The sequence below is a fragment of the Tupaia chinensis genome, unplaced genomic scaffold, assembly GCF_000334495.1.
Source record: "Tupaia chinensis unplaced genomic scaffold, TupChi_1.0 Scaffold143697_1, whole genome shotgun sequence".
Lineage (NCBI taxonomy): Eukaryota > Metazoa > Chordata > Mammalia > Scandentia > Tupaiidae > Tupaia > Tupaia belangeri.
The window spans coordinates 743697-759805 of NW_006203545.1; the positions used below are offsets into that span (position 1 = coordinate 743697).

The 16109-nt window shown below is 44.1% G+C and overlaps 1 protein-coding gene across 3 annotated transcripts in view; it reads left to right on the top strand.

The window, feature by feature from the left end:
* Positions 1-16032, top strand: part of GABRA2 (gamma-aminobutyric acid type A receptor subunit alpha2) — a 167008-nt gene extending 150976 nt beyond the window's left edge. The window contains exons 9-10 of one of the 3 annotated variants that reach the window (XR_336885.3): positions 11162-13255; positions 15506-16032. Coding sequence is in view for 2 of the 3 variants with exons in the window: in XM_027766800.1 (XP_027622601.1) it covers positions 3303-3482; positions 11162-11458 (477 nt within the window). In the remaining variant the exon portion in view is untranslated. Of the gene's footprint in view, positions 1-3302; positions 3483-11161 lie in introns of all 3 variants that reach the window. The other 2 variants (XM_027766800.1, XM_006164722.3) reach the window with 2 other exon arrangements.
* The last annotated feature ends 77 nt before the right edge of the window (positions 16033-16109 follow it).

Here is a 16109-nt window from a genome sequence, read left to right on the forward strand (position 1 = left end):
GGAGAGGGTTTTGCTATAGGGCATGTGCGCTCACCAGAAAGACAGAGACAGAGAGACAGAAAGCGAGAAGTCACCCCCCAGGGGGGAGGCCATACCACAATCCCTTCTCCTCCATTCTCCTCGGGATCTTGAGCACGCATGCACACGCACCCGGCATGAGTTTAAGCCACCGGGTCTGGGACTCGAACCGTGGTTGACTGTGTGGGAGTCTAGCGACATAGCCATTATGCTAAGTGCTGTTCCCCCTTTCCAGATCCTAACCACTGCCTTTCCCCATCCTCAGACTCTACCTTTTTCTCCTCGAGCTTTCTGAGAGCATCGCTTACAACGTCATCTTCTCACTTTTCAGTATAGTTCTCAGACCTCTGTCATCAATTTACTTGTCACTTACTGAAGGGCACCAGTAACCTCCATACTTGAAGGTCAGATAAACATTTTTCGCTTTTCCCAAAATGGCACCTCGCCCCTGCATGGTCCAGAGCGCTATTTCAGGCCCAACTTGGCAGCTTTTGTTTTCTTCGTTTTCTCCTTACAACAGCCCTTGGAATGTCAGCTTCCTTCCATCACATCCTGGAAGCTGCCGCTATTCACGCTACGCTCCGAGATTCCCTGCCAGAGTTCAGAGTGGATCCAGCCTCCCGAGCATCTGCTTTTGTATATCCCCAGAGATAGTCATTCCGGTTTTCTTTTATGATGTTTTTGTTTTCACTATTCGCTGTCTGACGCTCTCTTTAAGCATTGTGCTGACAATGTCTGCAGGAATATTTAACCCTGAGCATACTCCATGCATTTACTGGTCCCAGCACAAATATGGGCTCTGCAGGAAATGTCTGATTCCCCCCACCCACCCCACCGTGGCTGCCCAGGACCCTGCTCCTCTGCACTGGGGCCCTTATAGAAGCATATCTCAGCTTCTCCCCTGATGGAGACAACAGTGCCCCTGTTTTATTTTAAGAAGTTGTTTATCCCTGGCCCTTTGCCCAGTGCTTTGCCTACATTAGACACCCAGCAAGTACCCTGTGAATCGATGAGGTATCACCAAATCAGACTCTGCAGCTCACGTTTCGTGTTCCTGTCCAGGGCTATTATCCTTTTTTGTATGTTCATCCATTTATTTCCTCTGAGAGAAAGACAAACAGACATCCCCAACAGGGTCTCCGCACCATGCTCCCCCACCTCGCCCGTTCAGGTCATAGGAAGGCTCACTTGCACGCGCCCAGTATGGACAGAGCGATCCAGTGCAGGAGTGTGGACATCCCTGGGGCCTCAGCGTGGTGGAGCTCTGCTTTACCCAGAGCCACCAGGGCTGGCCTGTCTGGGCTCATTATCTACAAACACGCCCCAGAACTTCCTTCCAGCTTCCAGGACCGTCTCTCCAACCCATTCCTTGGACACTTCCCTGGATGGAATATTCTGCCTGGATATATTACGTCCATCTCTGCATAACTATAAAAATGGATGAGGAGACAACACACAAGCACGCAGAATGTAGCTTCCTAATCCAGGTTTCTGTCTTTCCCTGCCTAGGCCTATCAGTACCTCCCGTGTCGGCATGACCTACCCTCCTATGACGGCGATGTGGCAGTATCTCTCAATGTTAACCGTTGTTAAATCCTGTCCCTTCTCTCTGCCTCCTTAGACGGTGATTCCCCATCTCTCGTGTTTCCGTGGTTAATTTACTGTTTCTACTCGTGTCTTCCTCTGATCCATCTTCTGCATTATTACCAGGGTTATTCTTTCTTTCTTTCTTTTTATTTATTTATTTTTTTTGAGAGGTTTTCGCTATAGGGTGTGTGCGCTCACCAGACAGACAGAGACATAGAGACAGAAAGCGAGAAATCACCCCCCAGGGGGGATGGTCACACCACAATCCCTTCTCCTTCATTCTCCTCTCGGGATCTTGGGCACGCACGCACACGCGCCTGGCGTGAGTTTAAGCCACTGGGTCCGGGACGCGAAGCACGGTCGACTACGTGGGAGTCCAGCAACATAGCCATTACGCTAACTGCTGGTTCCCACCAGGGTTATTCTTGAAAGCACGATTGAGATCACTTCCCTCTTGAGCTCTTCAGTTTATTATCAGAGGCAGTTCCTGAAGGAGCTAAGCTGCGACAGCCCAAGTATGTACCTTTCTCATGCACTGTGTGATGAGTAACATGGCAGGGTTTCATGTCCTTGCCACTTATCATGCACTGACCTCTGTGTACCTGGGGGATACTTCTATTTTAGAAACGAGAATTCACCAAGCCAAGTTACTTGGTCACAATCCCACATCTGGGTGCTCCCAAAACAGACCCACAGTTCATGCCCATGTTCTTCCTCTCACCATCACGAGCCACCATGACCCCCCAGACACGCCCCTCTTTGCTTCTTGCTTTCTATGACGTTGGACGAGCTGACCCCTCTGGTGCTAATGTCCTCCCTTCCCTGACAACTTTGACCTGTTCCTTAAGATCTTTCTAACTAGTCCTTATCTCAGAACTTCCTAGCCTGAAGTCACTGGTCCCTGCCACTGTGTTTCCATAGCACTTCTATATCACGACGCGAGGTTGTGGTTTTCTTGTGCACAGATGTTTTCTGAACACTAGGTTCCAAGTTCTGAGAGAATAGTCTTGTCTGATTCTCCTCCTGTCTGTCCCCTAGCACGGCAGCTGGCACATAGCTCATTTCAGTTACATTTTTGAAAATGATTAATGTTTAATTTCTTGAGGTTGTTTTCTTTTCTAAGTCTGAGTCAGTGAATCTAACCTGGCTAAGGAAAATATAAAAACACTAGATCATAAATTAAAACCCAGGCATAGCAGCAAATGTCCAAACTGCTAAGGAATGTCTCACCGTTGTGTGAGTCACTGTATTTAGCTCATAGAAAACATCACATTTCAAGTGTATTTATTCATTTATTTGCATTTTTTAGCATCCTCCTTGTTCCAGAAGAATTTCAGGCAGTTTATCAAAAGAATGCATACACTTCGTTATAATTCAGTAGGTTAGAAATAGAAGGGGATCAGGGCGAAGGAAGGCAGAGGCAGCGGGGCCCCACTGGGACAGCAGGTGGTGGCACTTGGTCGCTATGGGACTTGACTTCACATTCTGAAGTTCTCGGTGACTAACCTAACTCATGAGGGTTGGGAGGGAGCTATTTTTCTTTTTTTTTAACCAAAAACACACACACATTTCCTCAGGGCTTGTACTTTTCTTACATGCTGTAAGTTTTACTTTAGGGAAAACTGGGTTCTGTAGCGAGGGATGTTAATTTTTCCCGATAAACATAGTAATGGATTTCATATTGATGTTTTTTGTAGTCCCCTTCAATAAAAGCTGAAGGCTTTATATTAACATACAACACAGTGAAGGCAATTCTTCAAGGAGCTAAGCTATTATGGTCCAAGTATATAGCTTTCTCATGGCCCAATTTAATCCAAGGAAAGACTTTAGAGTACTTAGAGAAGTGGATGGACTGTTTAACCTTCAAACATGCTTCTGTAAGTATCACTTTTCCCAGGACATGAGCAGACAGTGAACAGTTGCAGCACCTGGCCAGGGGGCATGCTGTTTTATAGCCAGCGGGCTTTCTGTTGGTGGTGGCTGCAGTGACTGTAAACAGGCAGCATGGCGTGCTAGAAGGAACATGTGACTATGTGGATACACTTGCGCGTGCTAGAAGGAACATGTGACTATGTGGATACACTCGCACGTGCTAGAAGGAACATGTGACTATGTGGATACACATGCACGTGCTAGAAAGAACATGTGACTATGTGGATACACTCGCACGTGCTAGAAAGAACATGTGACTATGTGCAGACACTTGCATATGCTAGAAGGAACATGTGACTATGTGGATACACTTGCACGAGCTAGAAGGAACATGTGACTATGTGGATACACTTGCACGAGCTAGAAGGAACATGTGACTATGTGGATACACTTGCACGAGCTAGAAGGAACATGTGACTATGTGGATACACTTGCACGAGCTAGAAGGAACATGTGACTATGTGGATACACTTGCACGAGCTAGAAGGAACATGTGACTATGTGGATACACTTGCACGAGCTAGAAGGAACATGTGACTATGTGGATACACTTGCACGAGCTAGAAGGAACATGTGACTATGTGGATACACTTGCACGAGCTAGAAGGAACATGTGACTATGTGGATACACTTGCACGAGCTAGAAGGAACATGTGACTATGTGGATACACTTGCACGAGCTAGAAGGAACATGTGACTATGTGGATACACTTGCACGAGCTAGAAGGAACATGTGACTATGTGGATACACTTGCACGAGCTAGAAGGAACATGTGACTATGTGGATACACTTGCACGAGCTAGAAGGAACATGTGACTATGTGGATACACTTGCACGAGCTAGAAGGAACATGTGACTATGTGGATACACTTGCACGAGCTAGAAGGAACATGTGACTATGTGGATACACTTGCACGAGCTAGAAGGAACATGTGACTATGTGGATACACTTGCACGAGCTAGAAGGAACATGTGACTATGTGGATACACTTGCACGAGCTAGAAGGAACATGTGACTATGTGGATACACTTGCACGAGCTAGAAGGAACATGTGACTATGTGGATACACTTGCACGAGCTAGAAGGAACATGTGACTATGTGGATACACTTGCACGAGCTAGAAGGAACATGTGACTATGTGGATACACTTGCACGAGCTAGAAGGAACATGTGACTATGTGGATACACTTGCACGAGCTAGAAGGAACATGTGACTATGTGGATACACTTGCACGAGCTAGAAGGAACATGTGACTATGTGGATACACTTGCACGAGCTAGAAGGAACATGTGACTATGTGGATACACTTGCACGAGCTAGAAGGAACATGTGACTATGTGGATACACTTGCACGAGCTAGAAGGAACATGTGACTATGTGGATACACTTGCACGAGCTAGAAGGAACATGTGACTATGTGGATACACTTGCACGAGCTAGAAGGAACATGTGACTATGTGGATACACTTGCACGAGCTAGAAGGAACATGTGACTATGTGGATACACTTGCACGTGCTAGAAAGAACATGTGAATACACTCATCCCTCGGAGACCCGAGGTTTTCTCCAGATCTTGTGATAGTGGGTTGTATGAGAGCCCCACCTCCTCTCTGTAAGGTGCACCATCATAAGACACATCGATTTCTGCGACCAGGAGTTTTTTAGACTTGGCATTTAAAAGTCTGTATCCAGAGACTTTAATATAAAGAAAAAAAAAAAACTCAAAATAGTTGGAACCCTGTGACACATCACTTAAGAATAGAAAATCAGTGATTGTGGGGTATATTCCCTTTTACTCCACTTTAGTGACAACCGGCTCTCAGCACACTGTGTAACAGCATTGCTTACTCTGTCCCCCAGAGTGTGTACAAAACATTCACTGGTTTCGTGTCTAAGTCACGTCCTCGACCCCTTTCCACTTGTGTGGGTCTCATTCCTCATTCACAAGTAAAACGATGTCTTGAGGTGTTGTGTTCTGGTTGGCTGGTTTGATTAGTTCCCAGTCTTTCAAGTCTATAGATGTGAAATTGATGGCTTTCAGATTAATTACGTAGCAGACTTTAGAATAAGTTATTGAATTCTATTTCTAGCTAATCTAATTTCTTTATAACTAGCTAATCTAATGTCTAGTAAGGTATGTATTATATGTTATAAAACAGAGTCTCTTGTGTTGTACTTCATGTTTCATTACACATTTTTTATCATCGTAATCACTCTAATACAGACCATTCATTTTTCATTAAGCCATTTTTTTAAGTCTGCTCTGTGCAGGGCGCTGTATGGCAGGAGCTCTCCGGTACATAGTTTGTGCCTTCAAGAAGCACGTGTGTGCCATTATAGAGCACTAGCCTCCTTTGGAAGGGCATAGAAAGGTTCCTCCCTGCAGCTGGTAGAAAGCTGTCTCCAAGGTGTTACTCAAAGCTCAGTCAGTTGTAGCCCACGGATGTTAAGGAGGTATACCGCATCTGATAGGGGGCCACCGTGGGGTTAATCACCAGTTTCTAGTTGAGTTGTGGTGCCCTTCACAGCGTAAGGAGTATGGGAGTATGGGAGGTGTACAGATCAGGGCAGGAAGTGCAAGAAAGCCGAATGCATTTCTGGATAGTTTATGTCTTTAATTACCATTGGACCGGATAGCAAAACATTGTAGTACAGAATTCTGGAAAGGTGCTGTATCAGGAGAGTAGCCAAAGCAAAATGTTGCTTAAATTAATAGAAAACAGTAGTATTAGTACGCTTTTGTTTCTCCCGTTCTCCTTCCTATTGGTTCCATTCTTAACTTTAAACACTACTTTTTTTTTTTTTTTTTTTTTTAACTTCAGAACCCCGGTCTGCACTGTATATTTTTGGCCACGATGATTTTATTGAAGTTATTTAAAGTGGACTACAGCATCAGACTAAATTTGACTGTAAGAAATTAGGTAGTAAGAACTACCAGAACTTTTCTAGTTTTCAAAATAAAGAAGAATTGTCTAGATATGGGCATTATTTAAAAATTCCTTTGGGCCAGCAGTTGTAGTGATTAAGGCACTGGATTCCTTTATGGTCAAATGCATTTGAGTCCTAGACCTGGTGACTTAAAACTCTTGCTGTGTGTGTGTGTGTGTGTGTGTGTGTGTGTGTGTGTGCCTAAAACCCTGGGAGGAGATGGAGGAGAAGGAATTGTGCCATGACCATCCCCCCTGGAGGGTGATTTCTCATTTTCCTTCTCTCTGGGACTCTGGTGAGTGCACACACCCTACTGCAATAATATCTCCAAAACATTTCTTTAAAATATTCCTTCGTGGCAGTGAGTACTGTTTTGAACAGTTAACACAGCATACATTGTGTTGAACTATTTGTCTTCAAGGGTCTGAGGGTCTACCCTGAGTAAAGTAGACTCAGTAAGGGTGGGTCGAAGTCACATGGCCCACAGTGCTTGCCAGCTGACGGTCTGGCTTGATCTGAGGCTCACACTGTGTTCACAGAGCTCTCTGCACTTCAGCTTCTCTCAGTATCATTTCATTTCAGAGAAGCTGGCTGTGAGCAGAACAAGATAACACCTCCTAGTAACGGTTTAGAGTATGGGTGTTCCTTGGTGCTACCGCCATTAAACCTATACCTTACAGAGAACAGTGGTAAGATATGCCAAGTGGGCTTAATCTCCATACTCTCCTTTATAATATTTTAGGGTTATAAGTCAGCTAGAAATTCAACCTTATTTTTTCTCTGTATACATTATTTTAATTTTAAACAAAGGAGCAGCTTGCTTTACTACAGGGTTGTGGTTATTGTTTTCAAATTGACTGAGGGGAGTTCCTTCCTCCAGACTGTGAGCAAGAGCGGCGCCGTGCGGTGCTATGGCCAGGAACTAGGAGGAGCTAGCCCCGTGGGGAACCTGCCCTTTGTCCAGTGAACTAACAGGAAATTCAGATGCCGAGTGCTGGGTCTTCAGTAAAGACACGTTGGAAGGCCGTCGCCCTGTGCTTGCTACACCGCCATCAGCTCCTTTGTTTTTTTGGAGAGATTTTTGCTATAGGGTGCGTGCGCTCGCCCGACAGACAAAGAGAGACAGAGAGACAGAGAGACAGAAAGCAAGAAATCACCCCCCAGAGGGGATGGTCACACTGCAATCCCTTCTCGTCCATTCTCCTCTCGGGATCTTGGGCACGCATGCACACGCGCCCGGCGTGAGTTCTAAGCCACCGGGTCCGGGACGCGAACCATGGTCGACTACGTGGGAGTCCAGCGACATAGCCATTACACTAACTGCTGGTTCCCACCATCAGCTCCTTAAGTGCGGAGCCCCCTCTGGACCTTACACTTGCATTCGGAAATTGAAGCTATACTTTGAGTCATTTTTTAAAAAGTGTGTTAGAACTAAGTCGGTAAAAGTTACAAACATATACTGAAGTGATTTTTAGCAGAGCTGTTTATAGAGTCGGCACCACACAGGTGTTCGGGGCTGCTCTTCAGCTGGTCCAGCCCGTCTGGCCCTCTGGGTACTCCGAGTCAGTGGCCTCCAGTTGTTTCAAATGTCTGTTCTGGTGGCCGGTTTCCCTGACCTCAAGTTGGGAGTTTGCAGCATGGCGTACATAACCAGTTTAATTCAAGAGGCATGGGTAAGGATTCACATAGAGCTTCCCTTGAAGGTTCCTGTCACTACAAAGGGCGTTTATATCTTGCCTGCTGAAGGCCCAAGTCCTACATGGTAATTCCTGGTCACACTTAAGTGACCCCTTTCTGTGAAACCTCCCTTGCACAGGTCCAAAGGCAAAACGAGTGAAATGGCCTACGTTATAACTCCAGTGGTCACTGAGGTGTGTGGAGGCGTTATGACTGTCACAGGGTGCTAGTGTCATTCTCAGTGCGGTTCAAACGTTCCTCGGATCATTCGTTCATAGAGCATTTCAACATGGCTTTGGTCTCACCCTCTGGCTTTTCTTTCCAACTAGGAGCTGAAGCAGGAAGAGGTGAAGGAATTTTCCCAAGGCCCAAATTCTTACAGAGAAACTCTTTGAAATGTTTAGATATACTCCAAGTAATAATACAAACCCTGTACGTTAGACGCTCTGTGGGTAACTTAAAAAGTCCTTTTTGAAAGTTGACCTAGTGATATCAACCTTGTCTGGAGAATTTTAAGAAGAAAGGACTCCCTACTTTCACACAGCTTCCTCAGGTGGAAAGTCAGTTAGGATGGTGTTTACAAGCAGAGGTCTGGAAATCAAACCTATCTAAGTACCTGGCCGTTTTCAGCCATTTAGTGGAGAGGAGAACTGTCAAGTCGTAAAGCCTTTAAGCCTCCGTTTCTGAACTTGTAAAGGAGGTTAACAGCGGAACTTCCTTCCTACTGGGTAGAAGTTTTGTCAGCCTGAAGCCATCTTGAGTTCTAAAAGTCTTAGCCCTCGTTCCCTTCCCAGCTACACATTTGGAGAACATTCCCCACTTGTAACCTGGAAACTGCACAGGCCTTAGTACTGAGGGAGAGCTGTTTTGTTGCTTTTGTAAAGTTGTAAAGTTACACATGGTAATTCTTCATCCCTACTTCTTTTATATTCCAGCCAGATCTGGAAGACTATCTTGTTAGCAGTGGAAGGAGGAGAGGGAGAAACCCAGGCCAGTGAAGGATGGCTAGTCCAGGCCTGTGTTCACGTCCTTCTGAGCTTTCAGATTTCTTTCTTAGCTTTTTTTAAGATTTTTTTTTTTTTGATAGGGCTCATGCACTCACAGGAGAGAGAGAGACAGAAAGTGAGAAATCACCCTTCTCTGGGGGGATGGCCACGCCACAATCCCTTCTCCATTTTCCTCTTGGGGTTTTGGGCACGCACGCGCATGTGCCCAGTGTGAGTTTCAGTCCACTAGGTCCAGGACTCAAGCTGCAATTGATACTTGGGAATCCAGTGGTGTAAACACTATGCCCCCTGCTGGTCCCAGATCTCCTTGCTTATCTTATTTGAACACTTGGGGAATTTTTCATTAAAATAACTTACACTTAAAATTCTATTCTAGACCAATTTGTCCTCTTATCTGTTGAGTTACACAAGTATATATTTTGGATAATTTATTGCTTGCTCAATTTTCTTTGTGTTTAGATATCTAACAATATATTCATATTAGTGTAGAAACACAGATAAATACTGCGCTTACTTTCAGGTTTCATTAATTTACCTGCATTCTCTGTGCCTCCTTGTGGAAGGGCTCGCGTGAGGGCAAGGTGACAGAGAGAGCCACGCAGGAGCAGCCCCCACCCTCCTCAGACTGCAGTCCTTCTGAGAAAGGGAACAGTCGGTCAGTCACCAACTAAGGAAGCACCCTTGCCTTTGGAAAAATGCCATGAGAGAAAGACATTTGGGCGCTGTGAAAGGCCGTGTATGGGGGACAAAATCTACATTAGATACACTGGTGAGGGAAGGGCTTTCTGACTAAGTGAGTTTTAAACCAAGACCAGAACAGGAGTGGGATTGGTCATGGGAAGACGATAGAGAGAAGGCATTCCAGGCCAGAGAACCAGCATGGCCAGGCCCCACGTAAGGCTGTGTTCTGAGAGCTGCAGTCCTGTCGTGGGTTAGTTCCCGGTGACCAAGGGATACTCACATTCTGTGAGTAGAGATTGAAGTTCCAAAAGGACGTGATCTGATTGATGTTTTTAAAAGATCCTTGTGGTGGGAACCAGCAGTTAGCATAATGGCTATGTTGCTGGACTCCCATGTAGTCGACCGCGGTTTGCATCCCGGACCCGGTGGCTTAAACTCACGCCGGGCGCGTGTGCGTGCGTGCCCAAGATCCCGAGAGGAGAATGGAGGAGAAGGGATTGCGGCGTGACCATCCTCCCTGGGGGGTGATTTCTCGCTTTCTGTCTCTCTGTCTCTCTCTGTCTGTCTGGCGAGTGCACGCGCCCTATAGCAAAAATCTCTCCAAAAAAAAAAAAAGAAAAAGAAAAAAACAAAAAAGATCCTTGTGGTTATCACATGCTGAAGGATTGCCAAAGGCCAAGTTAAATGGAAAAGAAATAGTGTCTGATCCAGGCAGAAGGTAATAGTGGCCCAAATGGTGTTGCTGATAACGGAACTGGAGATTATAGGGTGAGGCAGATTTGGAATGAGCAAAGCAAAAACCCAAGAGTTTGTATCTAATATTTTCTCAGTGTTGTTAGTATGGTTTTACATTGCCATCTGCATAAGGTGACAGCGTCCCACCAACTGAGTGAGGCGTCGCTGTGTGATTTCCGTGTAAGGTAGAAGGGAATCCTGTTACTAGGGAAGAAATCTGGGAGCATTCACTGTAGAAGATCATTCCTCTTGTTAAAATAGTTCTACATTTCACTCTTTCATTCACTCTTTCATTGAATAGTTATTTCGGTGACTCATCAGAGTAAAAGAATGTATTTTTGTAGTATGTATGTACCACGTGAGCGATTTAAAAAAACGGTTCTTTAAGGTTGAGTTGTATTCAAAGGGTTTTATGGCCCTAGGGGTTTTTGGATTTAATATGCCCCTTTTATGTATTCCCCTAAATTGTATTTTTCTCTAACGTGTAATAATGTGTGCCAGGATACTTTTTATCAGAACTTGAACTGGAGTATGGAAACAGGTCACATGCAGGCTCAGCCCACACTCTGATCATTCTTGTATTTCTCAATAGAAAAAAGAGAAGGCCTCTGTCATGGTACAGAACAACGCCTACGCGGTGGCTGTGGCCAACTACGCCCCGAATCTTTCCAAAGACCCAGTGCTTTCCACCATCTCCAAGAGCGCCACCACGCCAGAACCCAACAGGAAGCCGGAAAACAAGCCAGCCGAAGCCAAGAAAACGTTCAACAGTGTCAGCAAGATTGATAGAATGTCTAGGATAGTTTTCCCAGTTTTGTTTGGTACTTTCAATTTAGTTTACTGGGCCACGTATTTAAACAGAGAACCGGTATTAGGGGTTAGTCCTTGAATCTCGGCAAGGGTTATTTGGGAGGTGTTTAGCGATGGTAAGCTTGGTTGGTTTTGCTCTGTACAGTTCGACTAATAACTGCTAATTTGTGAACCAACATGTGCAGTTTGTATATAGCGGCATAGCTCATCCGTAGACTTTTAATGGAGACATGCATTTGCTAACTCCAATGGAACCAAGGCAGGAAGCTCCCCATGCCCATAGAGCCATTGCCTTTTGTAGAGATCTCCCCGATGACCTGGTGTGAAGTTGATTTCTGAGCCCCTGTTTATTTTCTGCTTCCATGGTGATGACAGTGGGAAACCTGTACCCCTGTGTGTGGACCCTTCTGCCTTAGGTCTTCGGCAGGAGTGTGTTCTACCATCAGCTGATTATGATGGAAGAGTACACTGTCAGTCTTAAAAAAAAGAATTCCTCTGTAGCAGCACTTCATATCCGCGATGTTAGTTCTCTCCATGAGTGCTCAGAATCCCTGCTACTGTCATGGAAAACTTGGCACCCCTAAGAAGAAACACTAGAGATCCGAAATCAGCTTTTAATTCCTCTGCATCACATCTGTAGCCATGTACACGTCACACCATGACGAACTCAGATCCTTACGAGTCACCTGACAGGATGTGCAATTTGCCTACGGTGTAGGAACCATTGGAATGCCATGGTCGTTACATTCTTAGCTTCAGCTTTTATTTGAAAGTAATCATTGAACTCCTACAACTTCTTTCAGTCATTGGAAATGACCTGAAATTAAAACAAAAAGAATAAATGTGTCTCGTTCCTTCTAGATATGCGTTGCGTTGCAGTTGATCAACTAAATTTTCTTGGTGCTGGAGACTGCGGAGAGCATCCAGTTTGGCTGCTGTGGGGCACCATTCACACTGGATTAGAAACCTGTGCCAGAAACCCCCGCCAGTGAGGACTCATGGGTGTCCCGGGCTGTGTCCGAGCACTTCTATGATTCTCTTCTTTCCTGTTTACTGCAAATTTTGCCTTAAGGCTTCCTTTCATCAGGACTCAGAAGCCACGAATCCTAAAGGAAAGGGCGGTTCCTTGGCACATCTTTCGATCTTGAATGAGGCTCTTCCAGATACGAATTCATGTAAATCTGCTTTTGTAAGTTGCAACTTTCAATTTCACTGACACAAATTTACAATAGCTTTGTATACCATACGAGGTTTTGGTAAGAGTTGAACATTTTTAAACTGCTACTTTCAACATCACCCATCCATGTGGATTATTGCACACTGACACTCAGACACACACGTAGCTCAGTCGGAAACCACCGTTTTCAATTTTATAGAATTACTAATAAGGGGGGCAAAATTCATTTTCCTTTGAAAATCTTTTACAGGTAACCTTTATGCCCTTGAAATGTGCTACTAAACATCAACCGTTGTGTCTCGTGCCTAGATTCAGAGATTTCGGCAGACTAAAATACTTTTGACTGACACATTAGCAGTTATTAGTTGGCTTTACTAATCGACGCACCTTAGGACGGTGTTTTTGTAGAAACATAAGTAGTCAAGTCGTGGCATCTCTTGCAATTTTGTACAGTATTTGAGTATAGTGCATCAATAGGTATGTCCATAAAATCAGTAACAGGAGTATCTAATGGAAGTAAGCAAAATCGCAACAAAAATTGCTATTCTTTGCCTCTTCTAATTTTTTAAACATTTTCTTTGTTTTAGTGTAATTCTATTATGTGCTTTGCATGATTGTATCAATACAAGGTCACAAACGCATCTTATGAACAGAATTTGCCATGAAGACAACCTTGCCATAAAAGTTTCCTCACACAAGGTAATCCATAATCCTTAATAAAATGAAATTGTTACATGAGCCAATAAATGTATTTCTTTAATTCCCTTCCAGTGACACCTTCGTTGTCATCTAAATAGTCTTAAAATGTGCATTTTATTCATACGTAGAAAGAGAAGATACACTATTTTGCTACACGTTTAAGTATATCATAGTTCTGTACAGTTTAGAGAAGTGTGCAAATTGGATGAGAAGAGATCGAGGCTGAGGGATGCAATAGAAATGTTTTGTGTGCTGTAAATACCTAGACACACAGAGAATACTTCCCTGGTAAGGTCAGCACTGCCCGTCTCGTGTGTAACTCTCAGTTATAAATCTGTAAATATGTGCATATGTAACAATACTTGTAAATAACAGCTTCTGTCGGACAGCAGAAAAGACTCCTCTGTACCTTCGGCAAGGGGTGTAATGTTGACGGCCTCAGCTTGATTCATGTTTATGGCAGAGTGGCCCGAAAAACGGATGGTCATTATCGTTGTTCTGTTTTTATTTCAGTACTTACAATCTTATTTGAATCTAATGGCATTCTGACAGTTCAGATTTTCCAGCAAACGCGGGTCAGGATTTTCTGTCATTTCTCTAACTTCGGCATTATGTTTTATACACTTAATTCTTCTAACATTTACATGAACCAAAAGGCACTTTTGCTCTGGCTGGAGAGAAGGAGATGCTCGGTGGGAAAGGGTTGTAAATGGCAGAACCAGCAGAATCTTTGCAATCACCCTTCCTCCCAGAACCAGCTGAAGAACAAAATGTAAATGGCAGGATCTTATCATAGGGCCAGTTTTTATAGACCGGCATTGGTCCTTCCAGCCCATAAAATTACACCCGTTTTGTGCAGTCGTACAATGACATAAGGAGTTGTGGAATGTACAAAGTGTAGATAAAAACTTGTACATAAACAGAGCCGTAGCTCACTATTGCACAGCCTTACTGGTTCAACTCAGAGTCACTCAACAAATGCTCTTTATCTCCCATGATGCACCATGCCCTGAGCTTGGTGATAACACACCACTCCTATCACACTCACAGAATTTAGCTGAGAATTGAAATGTCATTCCATTCTTTTAAAGACTTAACCTCAAAGACTAAATAAAACACATACACGATTGAGCACTGAAGTTGTGTAATGAGCTGTGGTCCCACGCGCGTGCCAAGTTGGTGGCTATTTTGTTGTGTTCTGTGATCCACATTCCTATTGGTGTGCCTATAAAAGTGGAGCCAATCGAATCATTAGATCAGTTTTTGAAAGCGTCAATAATATATTTTTAAGTGCCAGTCTTGATGTTTAGAAACCTTTTCAGGGACCTTTGTATTTCAAATTTATCTCAGGTTTGGATAAATGATCCCCTTGAGCCATGATTTCAAAATATTTTCCTAAATAGTTCATCGGCTACTTAAAAAATAGCACAGAAGCTATTGTTCCACTCATATTTTTGGTAAATATGTACGGGCAATACAAAGACATGTACTTGTATTCGTGTGGCCCTTTTCGTGTTTCTGGCTGAGGGCACTGAACTTTGCCCGGTGTGTTCATGGGTTCCAGGACAACAGAGCTCTGGGGACACGGGACGTGGTCTGGCCTGTCCTTGTTCCAACCCAAGGAGAGCGCGGGCGGTGCGGGTCCCCTGCGCCGTCTGCTTCCTGGGGCTTCCTCGGCCTCTGTTGGCATTTTCCCCGCGCCTCTTTGGCTGCCCGCAGAGGGTCTGGGAGACAGTAACGTCTGTCGCTCACTCCGCAGTTGGGGGCCGTGTCAGTAGTTTACTAAGAAGTCATTTCTGTTACTAGTTTGTGGCACGCCTCCAGTCACCCGTGTATTTTTGAGGCAATTGCCAATTTATTTTTCTTTTTACATAAGATGATTCAGGAACGCCTGTGCTGACTGGCCATTGCCGTGTCACCATGCGTCTTCCTTGTCCGTGACATCTCATGGGTACCTCGTGCTTCCTGCTCATTCAGCCAAAGTATTCAGGAGCATAGCATTTGAACTGGGGAGGGTGTGCCTGGTTTTAACTCTGCACGCTCAGGAGCCACAGACGCTGCCGAAGCCACTCATAGCGGTGTGGACAAGACAATTCGTGGTGTCTTCCTCTCTTACCTTGGTGCGTTGAAAACAAATTCGGTGTCGAATAAAATGCTTTAATGTGCATCAGCTTTTGCTCTCATCATGAATATTAAAGATATTAATATTTTCCCTCACTATGTAAAAGACCATATTTTCATTGAATTCAGAGTGAAACAGGGAAAGAAGTATCAAAGGGAAGAAACCAGAGGAGCATGAGGCTGACGAAGGCAAGCGAGGCGTTTTCCCGTTTTATCTCCTACGTGGATAAATGATAAATATGTTTGTGCACACGGGGCAATTTTAACCGTCATCTTTCTACTATGGCGAACATCATGACAAAAATGCCAAAATAGAGTTTATGTGAAAGGCATTGGGGAAGGTAATAATAAATTATCCAAAAATCTATTTTTTGTAAGAATTATGTTTCATGATTTTTTTGTTAAAATTTTTCATTATCAACATATTTTGACCACCGTGTCTCCCACCCTGTCTAGCTGAAATACTCCATTATTGCTCACTTATATAAAGACCATCTTCTTACATAGGTAATTATACACCCATCTTCAAACCACTCTGTGTTGTATTTAACACATCATATCAGCTAATATTTCCAGTAGGGGAGAACATTTCATAACATTTTATATGTTTATGTTTCATTTTAAAGTAATATTCCCAAATAACTTTTTTATTTTTTATTTTCCCCCAGAGAGATTTTTACTATAGGGCACATGCGCTTGTCAGAGAGACAGAGAGACGGTGAGAAATTACCCC